The sequence below is a fragment of the Lithobates pipiens genome, unplaced genomic scaffold (genome assembly GCF_037356315.1).
Source record: "Lithobates pipiens isolate NorthernLeopardFrog02 unplaced genomic scaffold, aLitPip1_a1.2 Scaffold_8, whole genome shotgun sequence".
Classification (NCBI taxonomy): domain Eukaryota; kingdom Metazoa; phylum Chordata; class Amphibia; order Anura; family Ranidae; genus Lithobates; species Lithobates pipiens.
This window is the reverse complement of record NW_027507903.1, coordinates 51698602-51721707: the sequence shown is the minus strand read 5'-3', so window position 1 is coordinate 51721707 and position 23106 is coordinate 51698602. Positions and strand designations below refer to the sequence as shown.

At 42.4% G+C, this 23106-nt stretch overlaps 1 protein-coding gene across 26 annotated transcripts in view; it reads right to left on the bottom strand.

The window, feature by feature from the left end:
* The window catches only part of PPIP5K1 (diphosphoinositol pentakisphosphate kinase 1), a 332491-nt gene that overhangs the window by 123464 nt on the left and 185921 nt on the right, over positions 1 to 23106 (bottom strand). For 16 of the 26 annotated variants that reach the window (XM_077473361.1, XM_077473337.1, XM_077473343.1 and 13 more), the window contains one exon: positions 8835 to 8984. The exons of the other annotated variants lie outside the window; for them this stretch is intronic. In XM_077473361.1, the coding sequence (XP_077329487.1) occupies positions 8835 to 8984 (150 nt within the window). The remainder of the gene's footprint in view (positions 1 to 8834; positions 8985 to 23106) is intronic. 26 annotated transcript variants of the gene reach the window in all.

Sequence of the window (23106 nt, the reverse complement as noted above, 5' to 3'; positions counted from 1 at the left end):
CAGCCAGAGAGAAAGACAACCTAACCTTCCAGGGTCAAAATTTTCAGATTTTCGCTGATCTCTCTCAAGTAACTATTTCTAGAAGATGTGCCATGAAACCACATTTCATGGAATTACAACGTCATAACATCAGATACCAATGGGGTTTTCCATTCTCCATACGCTTCAGCTACAAAGGTACCAAACACATCTGTAGATCATTGAACGAACTTCAACAAGCCTTACTTGACCTTAAATTGATCGATGGAACATCTGCAGCTACAACCTCACGTAGAAGAACAGCATCTACCTCTTTCCTACCTAACTCATCCCATGCAACCGGGAAAAATGGGGTTCATCACACATAAAAGGGGGTCGCTATGTTTCCCCCTGACAGGGCCAAGAAGATCCAATGGACTGACAGGCTATTCTTTAAGAAATACAGTTATAAGCTAATATGGGAGATATATTCCCAGAGGAAACATAACATACTGAACTCATTAACTATGCTCATTTGACCCAAAATTGCAGCCTTCACCTGTATCCTATGAATAGAATACATTATGGGTCAGGGGAAATCCCCTACTAAGGTTAAACCTGAATATGCTGAGCACAATCATATGGGAACATAATTTTCATCAGCTATCTCCAATATATGAGACAGTTTCATTTTCTCTTTACCTAAATAGAATGGTTAAAGGAGCTCTCGTTATTTACTACTTGCCACCTAGAGTTGCATAATATTATCATTAACCACTTGCTTACTGGGCACTTAAACCCCCCTCCTGCTCAGACCAATTTTCAGCTTTCAGCGCTGATGCACTTTGAATGGCAATTGCGCGGCCGTACAACACTGTACCCAAATGAACTTTTTATCATTTTTTTTCCCCACAAATAGAGCTTTCTTTTGGTGGTATTTAATTACAGCTGGGAGTTTTATTTTTTGCTAAACAAACAAAAAAAGATGCAAAAAAAAAATAAAAAAACATGTTTAATAGTTTATTATAAAATTTTGCAAACAGGTCATTTTTCTCCTTCATTGAAGTGCGCTGATGAGGCGGCACTGATAGGCTGCACTGGTGGTCACTGATAGGCATAGTTAAGGTGGCACCGATAGATACAGATAAGGTAGTACTGATGGGCACAGATAAGGCGGCACAGATGGGCACAGATAAGATGGCACGGATGGGTGGCACGGATGGGTGGCACTAAGGGGCACTGATAGGTACCACTGATAGATGGGACTGATGGACACTGATAGGTGGCACTGATAGGTGGCACTGCTGGGCACTGATGGGCGGCACTGATGGACACTGGTAGATGACGCTGATGGGCACGGATATGTGGCACTGGGGTGCAGCACCGTTGTTGAGGCAGATTGCGGGCACTGATGGGTGGCACTGTGGGCACTGATGGGTGGCACTATGGGCACTGATGGGTGGCACTATGGGCACTTATTTATTGATGAGGTGGCACTGGCATGGGGCAGGTGGGCACTGGCAGGGCTGGCCGTGATCGGGACTGATGTCCCGATCACGGCCGCCGGTGATCGACTCTTTTTTTCTCCTCGCGCCGTCAGCGCGAGGAGGAATAATAGCCGATTACCGGCTCCGTTGTATCACATGATCAGCTGTCATTGGCTGACAGCTGATCACGTGGTAAGGGGTCGGATCGACCCCTTGCTCGGATCCGTGATCAGGCGAGTCTCATAGACTCGCCGATCACAGAGCGCGCCTCGCGCACCCCTCAGGGGGCGCGCAGGCCGCTCGTGCATGGGACGACGTCAATAGACGTAGTCCAGGCAAAGGAGGTCCGCGCTGTAGCCGTCATTTGGCTATAGCGCGGATCTCAACTGGTTAAACAAATAAGGAGACTCATTCATGACTGAAAAGATAGAATTTATTACTAGGGTTGATGTATTTATATAGGCTTTACAAACAAAGTTTTAGAGAAGTCTAAGTTCTTGATAAAAGACATATCCCATTTACCTTTTTTAGATTAGACAGACTACTCTTAAGTATTGCAGGAATAATCTTTATTATTTTCTTTTCCCCAATTTTTCTTGGAAAACCTATTATAGAAAATAGATAATACTTTCATTAAGCCATAAGGGCTATAAACATGCATCCTATCGATGCAAAAGGGTTTTTTTCCTTTTTTTTCTTTATATTTTTTGTTTCTTGTTTAACAAAGCGGTTGTCTTCATGGAAGTTCCGTGTGCCTCACCTAGTCTTCCTCGGATCCCCTCCCTTAATATGGGGGGACTCGACGAGGGCCTCTTGTCCCCTGTTGGGGGGGGTTTTACCTTTCACCACGGGTACAATTTGAATACCTTCATATTATATTATTAAGCTTAGGTAATGTAAACTTATCTGTCTTTTTCTTCTTTCCTAATCTAGATAATCTAATCTGGATTTTTCTTTCTTTTTTCCCTTTTCAAGTCCATATGGGTTGAGTCGAGAAATCGTCAGGTCGGAACAACGGGTGACGGGCGAGTGCTGCCTATTGACTCAGCTACCATGGCCCCCTTAAACATTTTATCCCTGAACGTACAGGGACTCAGTGTACTACAGAAATGCACTAAAGCGTTTAGGTCATTCCAAGCAAAAACTGCACACATTGTGTGCTTACAAGAGACTAATTTTACAGTAAAATTAACGCCTACATTTTTTAGTTCATACTATCCACAAATATTCACTGCCTTGGCCAACACTAAACAATGTGGAACTCTTGTGGCTTTCCACCGGTCCACTCCATTCACAATTCATTCGGAAATTAAGGATCCGGAAGGAAGATAGCCAATCCTTACGGGACACATTTTGGACACAGAAGTAACTGGTATCTTATTATGCACCTAACAGCCAATTCCATTCTTAACACATCTATTACCATTAGTTAATGCACATAGACGGGGAACAAGAATTGTATGTGGCGATTCCAACAAAACACCATATACTCCACCCCGTAACCACTCTAAAATATCTCTCTCTCAACTCCTTTCCAAAACACAATTTAATTGATTCATGGAGAGAGAATAATCCAACAAAAAGAAATTACACCTACTTTTCACACCCTCACCAAACATTCAGTTGCATTGACCACACTTTCCTGACCACAGGAATGATACCTGAGATTCTCTCATCAAATATAATCCCCATCCCATGGTCTGACCATAAAGCAGTCCTAACAACTACTGCATCAACCATACCTAAAGCACAAGATAAAACATGGTATTTACCAGAGATATTACTTAAAAACCCTTTATATTGTCACAAAATTGAACATGCTATGAAAGAATAGTTAACATTCAACAAAAGCTCATAAATTTCCCCAATAACATTGTGGGAAGTACATAAACCGGTCTTGAGGAGAACACTTCAGCAGCAGTATGGAATACTCAATAGAGAACGCAGAAATCTTGCACGTAAATTATAAACACAATTGAACTCCTTTTTCTTAGCTTTCCAAAGCAATCCTAATCCAACTACTAGAAATAATTTAGAGAAGGCACGCCTGGAATATGATCTTTTTCTTACAGAATCATCTGATAAATTACTGCGTCGTTCCAGACATGCTTTCTTCATGAAATCTAACAAACCAGGCACATATCTGGCGAGGGCACTCAGATCAACAAATAACTCATTTAAACCAATTAGATTAAAACTATCTAAAAACATATATACAAGCAACCCCCTTAAAATTGTTCACAAATTTCGTTCTCATTTAAATACACTATACTCGGAATCAAATACATTCAATTCAAACGAACCAGATTCCTTCTTCTCACAAATGAACCTACCTGAACTAACTGAACTAACTGTTTCACAAAAAACACAACTTGAGATACCTATCATGGCAGAGGAACCAGAAAAAGTAATCAAAGAGTTGAAAATTAATAAAAGACCAGGACCAGATGGTTATTCTGCATTATACTACCGCACCTTTTCAGACTCTATTTCCCCTATATTGGCAGAGGCATTCAATGATTTACTCGAAAATAAATCATTTAGACAAGAATCCTTATTGGCAATCATATGTATGGTTCCCAAACCCCATTCCGATGATACTTCTTGTACTAACTACCGACCTATATCAATGCCAAATCTTGATATCAAAATTCTTGCAAAGATCTTAGCATCCCATCTAAGTAGATTCATTGGTACACTTATAAATCGTGATCAAGTTGGCTTTATGCCAACACGACAAGTAGACAATGTACGCCGAGCAGTTCTTTTAGGACAAATTGCCAAAACACGTCACATTCCCTTCTGCTTTCTCTCACTTGATATTCAAAAGGCTTTTGATTATATATCCTGGTCCTACCTGCATTACACATTACAGAAGTGGGGTTTTGGTCCAAATTTTACTAACTGGATCAGGGCACTATATAATAAACCTAAAGCATATGTTAAATATGCAGGTTATAAATCTGATACCTTTAATATTGAAAGGGGCACTAGGCAGGGGTGTCCGCTTTCAGCCCTGTTATTTGCACTTCTTATAGAACCACTTGCCCAATGGATCAGATCAGATCCCATCATAACAGGTATTGAAGTAGGGGGATTTCAACACAAAATTTGTCTATTCGTGGATGATATCCTCCTATTTCTTTCATCGCCACAAGTATCAGGCCCTAACCTAATGCCAATACTTGATGACTTTGCTACCTTCTCTGGCCTTTTCATTAATCCCAAGAAATGTGTAGCACTAAATGTATCTCTTTCAAATTTAGAATTAAGTTCAGCTAAGGTAGGTCTCCCCTTTACCTGGGTAGATAAATCCATTCCATATCTAGGAATACACCTCACTGCATCACTTTTGGATATTTTTTCAGCTAATTACCCTCCAATGTTAAAAAATATAACAAATATGTTGAAATCTTGGAACCACCTTCCTTTATCATGGTTCAGAAGAATCAACACAATAAAAATGACAGTCTTACCCAAATTATTGTACCTTTTTAGAGTCTTACCAATTCCAATTCCTGCCTATTACCTGAGAATTATACAGAAAAAGGCAAATGCATTTATATGGGGTTTTTCTAGACCACGTACACAGCAACACACACTTTACCTCCCTAAATTAAATGGAGGTCTAGGTTGTACTAATTTTGCATCTTATTATAGAGCAGCACATAGAGCATCATTAACTAAATATCATGCACTACAAGAATCCCCTCTATGGGTATCGATCAAAGCTGCTGAATGTGATCCCAATAGCAAACCTGATTTGGCTCTCACCGAGAAATCATAGAGGGTTGCGTTAACCAATTACAAAACATTTTGTTTCCCCATGGGTCAAATACAAATTCAGAAATCAGTTGCAATCATTACATAATCCTCTACTATCTTTTTACAAAAATCCTGCATTTTACCCAGCATGGATATCTCCTAGATCTTTCAGAGCACGGGCTAGAAGTGATATGCTGCAGATACACAAATTTGTGATTTCCTCGTCCTTTATCCCTTTCCCAACCCTCTGTGATAATTATGGAATACCGCAATCAGAACTATTTAGGTACCTCCAGATTAAAAATGTCTTTATGCCTCTTTTAACCACAGACAGTTCACTAACTAATTTAACTAACTTTGAAAAATATTGTAAAAACAACCTAGGGGTATAATCTCGACCTTATATATTCAATGGTTAGCTAAACCTGAAACAGTAAAACCAGCTTATGTCCAGAAATGGGAGGTGGACTTAGAACAAACACTGGAAACCACAGAATGGAATCAAGTCTGGTTAACAACCAAAACAGCCTCTCCCAATATATTAGCGGTAGAGGCGAATTATAAAGTACTAATAAGATGGTACCTTGTACCGGCTAGATTGGCGAAATACGCGCATAACTAATATGATTGTTACCGTGGATGCGCTAAGTTAGGAACACATTTCCACATTTGGTGGTTATGTACCAAAGCTCAAATTTATTGGAATGAGATCTTTACTATAGCATCTAAAATGATAGGAATATCCATTACCCCAGATCCCTCAATGGCACTCACCAATCGAAAGCCAAACTTTCTAACACACACCCAATTTAAATGAATTGTTAATTTATTCACAGCAGCAAAACAAACACTTGCAAGAGCCTGGAAATCCCCTTCATTGAGTGTGGATGAGGTAGTGAATAGAATGAACAACACTATGACGCAAGCCAAAATGGCAGCTCTTGAAGCTGACATGCTTATCAAATTTGAAAAAGTACGGCAGCCCTTGTCTCGACCCTGCGGACCTCTCTTCTTCCCTTCCTAGTTTCTTCTCTTCCTATCTTTCCTTTCTTCTCTATCTATTCATATTATGATTTTGAAGCGCTTTCCTACTTAAGAAGCTAATTCCTATAATAAACCATACCATTAATATGCGTTATTGTTATAGTAGTAATTATAGTTGAATATATCATTTACATTGTATTGAATATATAACTCTGAGCTTCATTACTTCTGTTGTATATTATGTACTTAACCTATTGTCAAATACTCTATTGTATGTTCAATAAAATCTTTTTGACAAGAAAAATTACATTCATCAAATACACATTAAACATATCTTCACAAATACTGAATGTTTGATTAACCACTTCCCGCCCACCGTACATCATAGGACGTCCTTGACTTTGAGTGGGGATATCTGAATGATATATACATTTATGTATAATCGTGCGCTCTGGTCAACTTCCTTTTACACAATCTACAATGGAAAAAACAGGGATACTGGTCCTGAGACTACTATAGAGGATAAACGCTGAACACCAGCTATGCAAAATTGCAATAATAGTATGTGAACAATAAAAAGGTTGTATAAGTTATATAAAGTGCTAACAAATATATGTGCACTAACCAAAAAATACGAAAAATACTCAGCACTGATCACAAAAGCATGTGCAAGTAAACCATAATGGATGTCACTGGCAACAAACCTCCTTCACATCCAATACAAAGTGCTATTTGTGGCAATTGCTATTCCACCTAGTTCATGAACAGCAAAGCTCCCAATCCCGAAACTACTTCAGGGGAAGAGTATTGTGCAAAATTCTAATAGTGTCATATAACATTGAGTAGTTTAATGTGCATAAAGGATTTAGTGTAATCAATTTAACAAAGTGCAAACCCACAATTGTGCACTTTTCGCAAAGATGTGCAAATAAGCAATAAATAGAAAAAATAAAATAAAAGTGCTACTGTGCTTCTTTGCATTCAGCTTGTTTCCTGAACACCCCAAAGATTCAAACAGGTGTCAGGGACATGTAGCAAACATGTAGCAACAAAAAACACTCCGATGAGAGTTAGTATGTAATAATCACAGAAAATATCCTAGAGAAAAAAAATGATATGTATATCAGCTATTGTTGTTTTAAATAACGCCTACTCAACATACTGCAAACACAGGATAGTAATAAATATCACTACATATGCTGAATACTGATATCACTTATAGAGTGATATCTATAAGCATACAGTACAGCAAACAATTACAAATCTCGTTAAAATAGACAATTGCCTTGCAATAAATACAAAAACCATAGAAACTGGATAGGAACAATACAGTTGCCAGCATTCTCATCAAGGCAATTGTGAAAATGCTGGCAAGATAAGGGATTTGTTACATGACAGAGCACACAGATGTGCAAAAAGATCAGATTATCAGATAATAGCTTTATTAGTCTACCTATTCCAATGGTGCATTTATGACTATAGAAAACTGCATGCTATGGCTTCATGTGCTATTAATGAGTAGCGCAAATACATGATGTCACACAGGTTTATGTCTGCAGGAAACACGTGATGACCCCCCTCCTTTCATATGAATTAGTAAAAATGATTTTCAGACCAAATGGAAATCCCCCATTTTACTCTGACATCACCATACTGTAATAAAGAGGGAATGAGGGGGTGAGCTTCCAGAGACCATATAAATAACTTAATCAAAGTGGTGATAATATACTAGCACTGCGTCTGTATGGTCACTATGCAGCATCACAGATCATCAATCGGAGATATTGCAAATGAAATCTAGAATTGTAGCTCCTGGTCCTGAATAGGCAAATGCAGACCCTCCATTTAGTAGAAAAAAAAAAATAACGGTCAGATGTAGATTGGTTCTTTCTCTGTATAATGGAAAATTCCTTTAAAAGAATCTTTACTGAGATAATGGATTCAGTCATATATAGACATAATGAGCAGCTCTAAAACAGAAAAGTGGAAGGCACTAAAAATAGAAGTTGTTTGAACAAAGACTGAATATCTATTTCTGTGATTTCAATTGTGCTGTCCGCTCTCATGATGCTGCATGTACCATCATTAGGGTTTCGGCATGTGACCGGGAAGAAATGTTCTCTTTTCAATTCTCCAAATCAGTTTAGACTTTTTATGATGCTGGTTTTCTTAGAAGAAAAATAAGTGCACTGATTTGACATCATGCTCATTTTCAAGAGCTTTTGAAGCAAGACATGCTGCAGCTAGCAAACTTCAAACATCAGAATACTGAAGCTGTTGAAAGTATAGCACATGAACACAACTTGTGCCTCACCATAGAATTATGAATCCTCGTTATCATGATCCCTATGTAATAATGACTGCATATGGAACTATACTATGACAAAACAATTGTTATTACCTACCAAACAAATATTTACCTATAAAGAGAAAGAAAATCAGTAAATCGCAAATGATACAATAGTCACTTATTTGCATTATGTTCGAACAACACAGGCACTGAAGATAATCAAATAAAAACAAGCAAAGCGGAGAATCTAGCATCTAAGAAAAAAAGGCAATTCAGGAGTGAAGGTAGCGGGAGCTGGGTGGGTGATGGACAACTAACTGTAAAAACAAAACAAAAACAAAAAAAGACACCTGTCGCCATGATGCCAGGTTAGAGATGGACATGGCCCTGGAATGTAGAGTGACGGAACAAGGGGAGTGATGGGGTTCTCCTGATCTTCTCCTCCGACGCCCTTTATTTGACATGAATTCCAAACTCCCTGTGTTAGTGGCATTCATCACCTGAAATCAAACCCGTGGACAGGAAGGTTTCAGCCTACATACAGCTAACTGCATTGTAAAACACTACTGTTGGGTCAAAACACCAAATCTTTTAACTAGGACAATGTTTCCCAAAGGGTGGTACATGTGCAACAGTACATCATATCTTCACTGTGAGCAGACAACAGCAAAACACGTTATCTTAAAGTATAAGTTCACCTTTCATAACATGTTACACCCATATTCAAGGTGTAACAGGTTATGTATGAATGCACCTACCCCCAAGCACCTCCCCATCCCCGGTGTGACAGCAGACCAGGGATCTTCTCTCCGTGTCTGCTGCCACGATTCACAAAAGATGCCCAACCGGTCATGTCACTCATTCAAAGTCCTCTGTGAATGGAAAGTTACAAAGTCTGGCAGCCTTTGCAGCTGTTGGCTTGTAGTTTTCAATGAACTACCATGGCGCTGTGGTAGTTCATGAAGTCTTCCTGTCAGAATGTATCAGCTTCCAAGTACGAGGAAGCCGATACACTGATAGATCTGCAGGAGACCTGCATGGTATCAGTGATCTGCTGATTGCTGGTGCAATGCTTTACAGGCTCCCAAAACAAAAAATAATGAATGCACATATACCTGCAAAAAAAATAAATAAAAAATATGGACATTTGTTACTTTTTTGTCAAAAGGTGAACTTATCCTTTAGAGGAGAGCTGGATGACGCTCACTGAAAGACCACTTCCTGTGTAGTCACAGTGTAGTTACATGGCACATAAATCCTACTCTGAATGGCAGGATTACAGGTGGTACTTTGAAAGAGCAAAGGACATGATAGTGCACAACTGACCATTGTTTGGGAAACACTGAACTAGACAAATGTTAAACATTGACTCAAAATTCACTCACTATGACAGCAGACCATCAAATTTACTATATCGTAGTAATTGATGGTGACGGCCGGAGTTTTCCTTCTACTGTAAAGATTGAATCAAGAGAACAATTCAGTAGACAGTAACTATTTTGTTACGTTTCTTAGTAAGAGAGTTACATGATGGATTTACAGGCTGGATGGACTTGTGTCTTTTTTCAACCAGATTAAATACTATGTAACTATGAATACTATGAGAGAACGGAAATGAAGACAATCAGCTAAACTCAGTTTCACATTAATGAAACCATTTTAGAACAATTGAAAGTGGTTAAAAGCCTCTGAAATGAAAAAAAAAAAAAAGCCCATCCTGTTATAGTATGTATCAGCCCCAATCAATGACACCCAAGCATGGTTCTTATCTGCGCTCTTATTCCCCTGCTATCTGCATGAGTCACTTCTGCCAGGTTATGCTGACACCACAGAATGCCGGGGGCAGGCCGCCCCATCTTCAGCACACAGCATGTGATTGCAAGCCAAAGCTATGCATGTTTCTCTAGGAGACTATGTAGATGGGGGTATGTCCTTTACTTCCACTCAAGTCTAAAATTTCACTCAGCTCCCTACTCTATGCTGTGCAGTGTGTGACATCAGATCCCCATTCCCTGCCTTCTAGAGCTCTGAAATGTGGTGTAAAATGTGTGCTTTGGGAGGTTGTAGAGGAAAGAGGGCTGCAGATAAACAGGTACAACCTTTGTAGGATATTTTTTTTTCAGCTCTGTGCATCACCTGAGGCCAGTCACTTCAGTGGCTATATGTAAGGGTTCACAACCACTTTAATGGACCTTCATACTGGTCTTTCCAGCAATCCACCAGAAAAGATCAGTATGGTTAAACACACAGGCAAACAAGTCCATAGGTCAGATGAACAAAAAAAGCCACCAGACCTACATCTCTATCAAATGAATAAAGGTTTTCAAACATAGAAGTAACGTAACAATACACACATTGGCATTTCTCAGACCAAAAAAAAAACAGGTACCCTTTCCTCTGCATTTTTGTAATATGATACACTTTTCTGACGCACAGCTACCTGGTATTGTAGAGTTACTATACGTAATCTTTTTAAAGAGGAAGTAAAGTCTTCCTTTTTAATTGTACCTACAGGTAAGCCTCTAGTAAGGTAATGTAAATATCTCCTAAACTTGCATCGTTTGGAAGATATTTACTATATACGCTGCTGTCGACGTCATTGGCACATGCGAACTGAAAGAACAGCCCGCTCGTGCCATTTCTTCAGGACCCGTGCCGTGACCAGGGGCATCCACGCGCATGTGCGGGAGTGATGTCATTGCGGCTCCGGCCAATCACAGCGCCGGAACCCATGAAGCCAGAAGTAACTCTGGGAAAGAGGTTTGCTGTGGGAGCGGACTGTAGACACCACTGCAGGGCATTGTTCAAAGTAAGTATTTCATAATGAGCTAGTATGCAATTTCTTTAGAAGCTTTTAGAGATAGGAAAAACAAAAACAAACACTGCCAGCGTGTCCAGGAGCAGCAGAGTTTGGGCAGAAAAAATGCTTGATGCTACTAAAAACCTGCTAAACGCACCTAAACGCTAGTGCTTGAGCATAAATTCATTTTAATAGCCAGAATTAATTATTTATTTTGGCCAATTAAATAATTTAACTCCCAAGAGCTTAACTCCTGTAAAGCTTCTAAAAGCTTGTCAAAGATTTAAGACGCTTTTACCAACATCAGGCATATTTTCTGTTAAAATGATGCTGGCTTCAAGGAGAGTTAAAAAAAAAACATCCCATGTGCATGAGACTTTAACCACTTGCTTACTGGGCACTTAAACCCCCCTCAGTCCCAGACCAATTTTCAGCTTTCAGCGCTGATGCACTTTGAATGACAATTGCGTGGGCATACAACACTGTACCCAAATGAAATTTTTATCATTTTTTTCCCACAAATAGAGCTTTCTTTTGGTGGTATTTAGTTACAGCTCGGAGTTTTATTTTTTGCTAAACAAACAAAAAAAGATGCAAAAAAAAAAAAAAAAAAAAATCATGTTTTAATAGTTTGTTATAAAATTTTGCAAACGGGTCATTTTTCTCCTTCATTGAAGTGCGCTGATTAGGCGGCACTGATGGCTGCATTGGTGGGCACTGATGGGCTGCACTGGTGGGCACTGATAGGCATAGTTAAGGCGGCACTAATAGGCACAGATAAGGCGGCACCGATGGGCACAGATAAGGCGGCACTGATGGGCAAAGATGGGCACAGATAAGATGGCATGGATGGGTGGCACGGATAAGTGGCACGGATGGGTGGCACGGATGGGCACTGATAGGTACCACTGATAGATGGGACTGATGGGCACTGATAGGTGGCACTGATAGGTGGCTCTGATAGGTGGCACTGCTGGGCACTGATGGGCGGCACTGCTGGGCACTGATGGGCGGCACTGCTGGGCACTGATGGGCGGCACTGGGTCGCAGCACCTTTGAGGCAGATTGTGGGCACTGTGGGTGGCACTGTTGGTGGCACTGCTGGATGGCACTGTGGGTGGCATTGTGGGTGGCACTGTAGGTGGCACTGTGGGCACTATGGGCACTGATGGGGGGCACTGATGGGGGGCACTTACTTTTATTCAGGATGGCACGGCGGTGGGCAGGTGGGCACTGGCAGGGGGCAGGTGGTCAGCTGTATTGCTGGCCGTGATCGGGACTAATGTCCCGATCACGGCCGCCGGTGATCGGCTTTTTTTTTCTCTCCTCGCGCTGTCAGCGCGAGGAGGAATAATAGCCGATTACCGGCTCCGTTCTATCACATGATCAGCTGTCATTGGCTGACAGCTGATCACGTGATAAGGGGTCGGGATCGACCCCTTGCACGGATCGGTGATCAGGCGAGTCTCACGGACTCGCCGATCACAGAGCGCGCCGCGCGCGCCCCTCAGGGGGCGCGCAGGCCGCTCGTATCCGGGACGACGTCAATAGACGTAGTCCCGGAAATGTAGGTCCGCGCTAATGCCGTCATTTGGCAATAGCGCGGATCTGTAGTGGTTAAAGAGGATCTCCAGTTTGTTTGTGTTTATTAGAAGTCAGCAGCTACAAAAAGTGTAGCTGACTTTTAACACACTCACTTGTCCCGGAATCCAGTGATGTGAAAAGACATAGCATGGGATAATGTGTAATAAAAGGTTAAAAAAGTGTTGCTCTAGGGAGAAGTGAAAAATATGACTAATATTGGAACTCTTTAACACAAGGCAGATGCATTCTTCCAGAAGTATTTAAATGGCAAATGCATCTGTCTCTGGTCCTAGTAATTACACGTGTATTATTAATAACACTGGGGCAGAAATACATTCTGTTTGTTCTGCACAATAATTACTGACTCAACAAAAAAAAAAATGTAACATTTCATTCACATTGGTGATAGACCCTTCAGCAAACATAGCTGTGTTATTGCTAGTAAACCTAATCGATAAAGCTTCTCTATAGCTTACTGAATAACTATCACATTAATGTAAATGCAAGTAATGAATATTTAATAAGACTCACACAAGCATAAAAGTGGCATATGTCCTAGGCAGAAATAGAAAGAGCAAACAAAACAAAATGTGGTTTTCCAAAGGAAAATGAGACATGCCAAGTAAACAGATTAAGATTTAAAAAGTTAAATAAAGTAGTAATAAGTAAAAAAATATATACATTGTAGCCAATCCTTAAAGAGGAAGTAAACCCTGATGGGTTTTATGTCCTCTTTTGTTCCCTGCAAAGTAAAAGCATAATGCGCTAGCATGCATCACATACTAACCCATTATGTGCCACTTACCTGCAAACTAAGCCCGAAGCTTCACCCCTCTTCTTTCTGGGTCACGGACTCCGGCTGTGTGACTGGCCAGAGCCACGTGACGTCACTCCCGCACATGCGTGCCGGAGCCGCCAGTCACAGCACTCAGTCGGGAAGAAAGGGCATGGAGTGCCGTTTCTTCACAGCAAATGCGCCAATGACATCATCAGTGCACTAAAAGGTAAATATCTCCCAAACGGCGCACATTAATAAATATTTACAGTACATATAGGTAAGCCTTATTCTAGGCTTGCCTAGGAGGTACAAGCTCTAAAAAGGGGTTTCCAAATACCTTAAATGTGGTGGCTGCATTTGTTTCCTTGTTTCAGGATGTGTATCCTTTACTTTCATAAGATCTGTCTTAGGATGTCCTCCACTCCACTGGAGGAGCAATGGAGACACCTTCAGACAGCAGCATTGTCAATCTGTTGAGAAGGTAGTGTTAGATGGACTAGCAGGTTTAGCTGGACTTGACTAACAACTTAAAACTGAACCAATAAAGGAGAATGTGTGCCACTCAAGTTGTAAGCCCTTGTACACACGGTCGGACATTCCGATGGACAATGTCCGATAGGACCGTGTTGTCGGATAATCCGACAGTGTGTGGGCTCCATCGGACTGTTTCCGTCGGAGTATCTGACGGACCAAGTTTTCCAGCTGGGCTATAAAATTTTCCGACAACATGATCCGATCGGACTTTGTCCGATCATGTGTAGAGATTTCCGATCGGACAAAGCGCCACGCATGCTCAGATCGAATTCCTAGACCAAAGCTATTGGCTACTAGCCTGAACGTAGTCCCGTCCTAACGAAATAACGTCATCACGTTAAGTACGATCGGATTTTCTGACAACTTTGTCTGACTGTGTGTATGCAACAGTTTCGGACAAAATCCGACGGATTTGGTTGTCGGAATGTCCGACCGTGTATACAAGGGCTAAGGGACAATAATCCTGTTCCCACCGCTGTAAGTACCGGCGAGGAAAGGAGCTCATCTCAGCTCCAAACATAGGTTAAGCAAAAGTGTGTCCCGGAAGTCACACATCAATGCCGACTCACTCGTCGTAAGGTGAATGGTAGTCTCAGCCAATGAGGGCAAGACTGCCATTCACCTTACGATGAGTGAGTGAGCATTGTGTCCCAAAAGCCGTACATCACTTTATAGCCAACTTAAAACTGAACTCCAGCAAATACTTAAAGCAAATAAAATTCAAGAAGAAGAAGAAATTTAGAAAATAAAATTCAAGAAGATGGGATAAAGGTTTTACATAAATGTGTAAAAGCTGAGCATTGAAAGCACCCTTTTCGATGTTAAAGTGAAACTAAAGCAGAAAAAGAATTGCAGCAGCGAGCGTTACTACTGCAGAGCACGATTTATGCAAGTCTATGGGCATTTACAGATGGAGAAAAGGCAAAATATCACCTCCTCGCCGCCTGTCAAACGCCTCTGAAAAGTAATCTAACAAAAATTGCTTTTCAGAGGGGTACCAAAGGCTGCACATGTGAATAAACCCTTTTACTAGGATGAAAAACTTTCACGTATTTGTGACGCAACTGAAGTTGGATAAAACAATATGAAGACATAGAAAAAAAAAATGTAATAATAAAAGCCAATAAAGTTTAATTAATAATGTTGACACAGTTATGATTTACTGATGCAAGGTGGCGCGTGCACACACACCTTGCATCCAGTTGCACAATTCTTCATAATCCAATCATATTTTATACCTACGTTATTATAAGTAGCCTTATTTTGAGACAACAGGATCAGCAAGATTTAGATATCGTGGAAAATTGTGAAGAACTGCAACATGTTAATCTACGTCAAGGTGTTTGGCAGACAACGTATCAACTAGGGTTGCAACTAACGATTATTTTCATAATCAATTATTTGGCCAATTATTGTTTTGATTAATCAGATAAAAACCCCAAACTCAAGCGTGGTGTATAATTTAGTTAATATATAAGTTTAAACAGTCAATTTATTCTTGAATATCTATAGGCAGGGGTAAATTTAAATAACCACCTATATGGTTAGGGAACAAAATATCTAATTCTAGCTATAGCAATAGATATCTATATATACACACTGTTAGAGGTTGAATCTGGTACATATTATCAGACCTAAAAATGGTGTTATGCAGATTTTCAGATAGGACAGTAATATAATAATATGCATGACAGACTCCCTTGTCATAGGCAGGTTGCTTTAACCACTTGCCACCCAGGCCAATTCTGACATTTCTCTCCTACATGTAAAAATCATTATTATTTTTTGCTAGTAAATGACATAGAACCCCCAAACATTATATATGTTTTTTTTTTTAGCAAAGACCCTAGAGAATACAATGGCAGCTGTTGCAACTTTTTATCTCACACGGTATTTGCGCAGCAATTTTTCGAACGTGTTTTTTGGGGAAGGAAACTGTTTTGTGCTTTAAAAAAAAAAAAACGGTAAAGTTAGCCAATTGTTTTTACATATTGTGAAAGAAAGTTACGCCGAGTAAATAGATACCTAACATGTCACAATTCAAAATTACACACGGTCGTGGAATGGTGCCAAAATTCGGTACTCTCCATAGTTTTCTTTGGCTGAGCAGAAACCGACAGAAAGGAGTGGCAGACACAGCGATTAGTAAGATGGATGAGTCTGGCAGTAGCATTCATGATGGATTGAAGAGTTGATAGACTATGTAGAGGTAAGCCAATAAGAAGGGAGTTGCAGTAGTTGAGGCGAGAGATGAACAGCGAGTGAATTAAGAGCTTTGTTGTGTCATTGGTTAGAAAGGGGCATATTTTGGGGATGTTGCGGAGGTTGAGGCAGCAGAATTTGGACAGTGGTTGAACGTGTTGCATAAAGGAGAGTTCAGGAGTATACCTAGAACCTTGGCATGTGGGGATGGGCTTATAGTTGTGCCATCGATTTTGATAGAGAGATCAGGAGAAGGGGCATATGGGGGGAGGGAAAATTATAAGTTTGGTTTGGATAAATTGAGTTTGAGGAAGTGGTGTGACATTCAGACTGATATCTGATAGTAAATTAGTGATACGTGAGGAGACAGAGGGAGTGAACTGAGGGGCAGAGAAATAGATTTGGGTATCGTCAGCATAGAGGTGGTATCGGCTGACCCAGGGAGGAGGTGTAGATTGAAAATAGGAGAAGTCCAAGAACAGAACCTTGGGGGACCCCAAATGAGAAAGGAAGAGGGGAGGAGGAAGTAGAGTTGTAAGAAACGCTAAATGTGTGGTTAGATAAGTAGGAAGAGAACCAGCGAGGAGTAGTCACTGAGACAAAAAGTGTGGAGTTTTTTTTTTTGAGGAGGGGGTGGTCAACCGTGTCAAAGGCAGCAGAGAGGTCTAGGAGTAGGAGTACAGAATAGTATTGATTGGTTTTGGCTGTTAGTAGATAATTTGTTAGTTTTAGGAGAGCAGTTTCTATGGAGTGTTGAGGACGAAATCCAGACTGAAGGGGATCAAGAAGGCTATTATCAGCGAGGTGGACGCTCAGTCGCTTGTAGACCAGACGTTCGAGGAGTTTGGATAAGAAGTGGAGCAAGGAGATAGGCATAGGTTGTTAAGACTGGATAGGTCCAGTGAGGGCTTTTTAAGTATGGGTCTGGCAAGTGCATGTTTTAGAGAGTTGGGGAAGATGCTAGAGGAGAGGGAGAGATTGAAGATGTGGGTTAGAGAGTGTAGCATAGAGCCAGAGGGTGAACGTAGCATTCGTGTGGGATCAGGATCCAGAAGGCAGGTGCTAAGGTGGACATTACCAAGTAGTTTAGCAACCTCGTCTATAGTGGTGGGGTTGAAAGAGGGAAGTAATGATTATGCCTGTGGGCATGAAGTGTAAAGGGTATCAGAACAGTAGAGATCTCCTCACAAATTGTCAATCTTCTGTTTGAAGTGATTGGCGATCTCTGGTCTGCTTGGCAGAGATGACGCTGGAATTGTATTTTTGGAGGGCAGATTTATATTGGTTGAAATCTCTCTGAGACTTAAGCCGCGTACACACGAGAGGACTGTCCGTCCAACTTAGTCCGCCGAAACACATTTCAGCGGACAGTCCGCTCGTGTGTGGGCTTCAGCGGACTTTTTCAGCGTGCAGTCTGGCGGACTAAGTATTTCGGAATTTCCGTAATATTGTCCGTCCAACTTTGGTTTCAGCGGACAGTCTGCTCGTGAGTAGGCTAGTTGGACGGACTAAGTATGGTGCATGCTCAGAAAGGATTTACACGGCGAAAGGTTGCATTGCTGTGTATTGGACTTACGATTTCTAGTCCCGTCGTACGTGCTGTACACGTCATCACGCAAGCTTTCAACGGACTGTTTGTTCATCGTGTGTGGTCAAGTCCGTTCATTCGAAAGTAGGATGGACTGTCTGTCGGATTGTCTGACGGACTAAGTTGGCCATACAGTCCGCCCGTGTGTACGCGGCCTTAGTCTTACGCCTTAGGCGCTCATGAGCACGACTACATTTTTTTCAGACTTCTAGTATCATCTGTTTGCCAAGATTAAAGGGGTCGGGCCTGATTCTGTGTGTAGCGAGTGGGGCCAGTGAGTGAAGCGTTGTGGACAGAAGTGGCTTCTGAATGGATAGTTAGAGAGGTTGCATGGAGTGCAAAGGTGAGAGAAAACGAGGTCAAGGGTATTGCCTATGGAATGAGTAGGAACATGTATCCACTGCTTTAGGTCAAAGGAGGAGGTTAGGCTGAAGAAGTTTGGAAGTGGCAGGAGTGTTAGTATTAATAGGGATGTTGAAGTCCCCGAGAATGATTGTGGGGATTTCAGAAGAAAGAAAGTAGGGTAGCCAGGCAGAGAAGTCATCAAGAAAGGTTGATACTGGTCCAGTGGGCCTGTAGATCACAGCTATCCTTAGAGAAACTGGAGTGAAGAGACAAATGCAGTGTGCTTCAAAAGAGGAGAGTGACAGAGGGAGGTGGCTGAAGTACCGGATAGGTGCTATGTGGGGCTAGAAGGATTCCGACACCTCCTCCCTTATGTCCACTGGAACTGGGGGAGTGAGTCCAGAGAAGACCACCATGTTATAGGGCAGCAGAAGATGCAGTGTCGGATTCGTGGAGCCAGGTTTCGGTAATGGAAAGTAGGTTAAATGATTTGGCGATAAAGAGGTCATGGAGAGAGGTGAGTTTGTTGCAGACAGAGCTGAAGTTCCAAAGGCACAAGAGAAAGGGAGTTTGGTCTTGGGAAGAATAGAAATGGGAACTAAATTGTGTTGATTGCGGCTGCTGCCAGAGGGTGCAGGGTGATGGGTGCATGGTGGAGGCCCAGGGTTTGGGAATATATCTCCAGAGGTCAGAAGCAAGAGGGTGAGGGAGGTAATATGGGAGTGGGATTTATATGATGGGACATGCCCCAGGGTCTTGGAGATTTTTCTTGTGTCCATTCGCTTTGTGCATTTGCTGAAGTGCAGAGTCAGAAGTGCTCCCACTTATAGAAATAGCCCCACTTTGAGAAATAACCCCAGTTGCCGATGTGTGCCCCCTGCAAATGCTTCCCCCCAAAAGAAGCTTATATTTATGCTGATAGGGGTGGGGTGTGGGTGGATTTCAATTAGCAATCAGGAGGTAATAAAGGTTGACTGGTTGGCAAAAATATATAATCATATATAATAATAAATATATCCACAAGTCAGATATACAGAGTATTTTATCTAGGAGTCAGACATGAAGCTACATGAATGGTAGAGGGGATTTATTTATTTTATAATAAAGTAGTACTAATGACAAACTTTTTTCCATGGATATAATCATTTTACATATAATGCACAATACTGGTAATTTTTTACTTGAAATGTAATTGTAATGCCTTATATTATCTCCAGTCTATCAGCCTCCACCTTCTCTGGACTCAGATGCGGATCTTCCCTGCAAAGAGGCCTTAAAGTGATTGTAAATTACCGTATATACTCGAGTATAAGCCGAGATTTTCAGCCTCTTTTTTGAGGCTGAAAGTGCCCCCCTCGGCTTATACTCGAGTCATCGCCGTCTGACTGCTCGATCAGCGTATCGAGCAGACAGACGGCGGACATACTACAATTTGAAAGCCGCGCCTCCTTCTCCGCCTCCGCCTGTGATAGGCGGAACACTGAATTTCCCAGCAGCCTGTGTTCCGCCTATCACGGACATCGTCTCATCCTCGTCCGTAGTACGAGGATGAGACGATATCGGTGATAGGCGGAACACAGGCTGCTGGGAAATTCAGTGTTCCGCCTATCACAGGCGGAGGCGGAGGCGGGGCTTTTGAATTTTAGAATGGCCGCCGAGGCGATCCTGGCAAGGCACGGGACGGAGGCAAGGCACGGCACGGGACGGGACGGAGGCAAGGCACGACACGACACGGGACGGAGGCAAGGAGGCAAGGCACGGCACGGGACGGAGGCAAGGAGGCAAGGCACGGCACGGGACGGAGGCAAGGAGGCAAGGCACGGGACGGAGGCTCGGGACACAGGTAGGCTGGACACACACACACACACACACACACACACACACGGACACACACACACGGACACACACACACAGGGATGGATGGATGGAGACACACACACACAGGGAGGGATGGATGGATGGAGACACACACACACAGGGATGGATGGATGGATGGAGACACACACACACAGGGATGGATGGATGGATGGAGACACACACACACAGGGATGGATGGATGGATGGAGACACACACACAGGGATGGATGGATGGAGACACACACACACACAGGGATGGATGGATGGATGGACACACACACACACAGGGATGGATGGATGGATGGACACACACACACACAGGGATGGACGGACACACAGGGACGGACACACACACAGGGATGGACAGGCATGTCTCACCCTCGGCTTATACACGAGTCAATAAGTTTGCCAGTTTTTTTGGGGGTAAATTGGGGGCCTCGGCTTATATTCGGGTCGGCCTATACTCGAGTATATACGGTATGTTTTTTAAGTTGGAAAACAGTCCGATGTAGACCACACACAGTCGGAATATCCAACAAAACGGTCCGATCGGTCACATTCCGTCGAAATCTTTGACCGTGTGTACAAGGGCTTAGAGTCAGACGTACTGCTGAAATCTCTAGGATATTGATGGGCAAGGTCTTCTTGGACTCTGACCACTTCCCTTGAACCGTGGTCTCTTCTAGAACTGCTCCTCAGCCCCACAGGCTGGCATCCGTAGTTACTACTTTCCAGGAAACTGGAATGAAGCATTTCCCCTTCTGTTAATTCCTGGTTATCAACCACCAGTTGAGACTCTGGCATACTTTTGGAGCCAGATTCTTTGGATAATTGAAGGCCTGGATCTGCTTGTTCCAAGCAGACAGAATACTGTGTTGTAACAGTCTTGAATGGAACTGGGCATAGGGAACTGCTTCGAAAGAAGCTACCATCTTCCCTAGTAACCTCATGCAAAGGCAAATGGAAGGACCCTTCTTTGCCTAGACCGTCTGGACCAGCTCCTTCAGAGCGTTGACCTTTGTCTGAGGCAAGAACACCCTTTCCTGGGTTGTGTCTATGACCAGGCCCAAATACTGCAGTCTTCTTACCGGCTGTAAGGATGATTTCTCTAGATGTCTCAGATAACTGACTGTTCTGGACACCCCTTGATTTATCCTGCTATTGACTGATCTACCAGTAGCAGGTCATTTAGGAATGCTATTACTGCTATACCCTGGCCCCTTAGTCTTGCTGGTACTGGGGCTAACACTTTTGTAAACAGTCAGGGAGCAGTGGCTAACCCGAAAGGCAAGGCCATGAACTGAAAGTAGCACTGCTCTACTGCAAAAACTTTTGGTGAGCGGGAAATATTGGCACATGTAGATATGCATCCTTGATATCTATGGATGCTAGAACTTTTCCTTCCCATAGGGTGGAAACAACTGACTGAATTGACTGTATTCAAAAGGAGCGGATGTTTAGGAAGTGATTCAGATTCCTGAAATCTAGAATGGGTCTGACATCTCCATTTGGTTTTGGTACCATAAAGAGATTTGAATAAAACCCCATGTGCCTCTCTTCTGAGGGAGGCTCTATTATCACCGCCTGATACAGTAATTGTTTCAGTGCCAGAAATAAGGACCTTTTCTTTACTGGTTCCTTGGGAACGTTTGATCTTAGAAATTGCGATGGTGGAAACTCTTGGAACTCTAGTTTGTGGCCTAGGACTACTGCAGAAAGGACCCACTTGTCTTGGATTTCCTCTTGCCAAGTTTCTGAAAACCACCGCAGCCTTCCCCCCACTCGATCATGCGGGGGCACCCCTTCACAAGGAAGCCTTGGGACTCCATTTGGGGACTTCTGACTCCAGGGCTTTTTGTAGCCCTATGTCTGGTTATGAGGCTTATCCTCTGCCCCCGACGGTGGAGACCATCAAGACTGCCTGGAGGTTGTTGTCCCAGACATCTAAGGAGAAGGTTACAACCTTTATTCATAGCCAAGAGCTTCTTGCATGGTAACGCAGTTGACCATCTGCTTAACTACAGAAGTCTGCGCATATGTATCAACATGAGCACAAGGCGAGATGCCTGATGGATAAAATACACTGCAAAGTATAGGGCCCTAGATAGCTCAGCTAAACCTTGGGCCTCTTCAGTTTGAGCAGGAACTTTTTTATTTTTTTAAAACCTGCTTGAATTCACCCCAAAGGGATTAACAGATGCCTATTGCTGCCACTGCAGGTTGTACTACCGCACCAGCTACAGCAAATGAGGCCTTAAGTAGAGTTTCCAACTTCTTATCAGCTGGATCCCTAAATACTTGTACACTGTCCACTTGGACAAGTTAAACTCCTGTTCACAGAGGAGATAGCCGCATCTATTGCTGGCAAATACCATCTCTTTGAGAATTTTTTCTCCATAGGATACAGAATTGAAAATCCTTTAGGAGGAGAAAACTGCTTATCTGGGTGATCCCAATCAGCATAAATCAGTTGCTCCAGTAACGGGTGCATAGGGAAAACATGAGAACCCTGTGGGGGTTCAAGCGAACCCAAGGATGGGAAGGAAACATCCTCCACTTCTACAGGAGGCAACTTAAATCCATAATGAATCAAGTCCGTAAGGGATTGGATTAGCAATTTCTGCGATTGCAAAATTGAGAACGTTTCTTCAGACGCTGAATCCTCCGAAGAGGGGTCACCTGAACTGCAGTCTCTCAAAGATGCCCCAATATCATCTGCCCATTGTTGCTCCAATCCTGGAAGGTCAAGGGCAGGAGAAGGGGGTCTTCTGCGTTTTCTCACCTCCTGGGTGGAAGACGCTAACATCTCGGCTATTTTCCCTTCCAAAATTGCCATAGCCAAAGCGTCCTTTGTGACGTATGCAGAGGCTGAGATATTGGAGGTAGCCACCATGCCTGTGAGTCAATATGGCTCAGATTCACCAGATGCTTGAG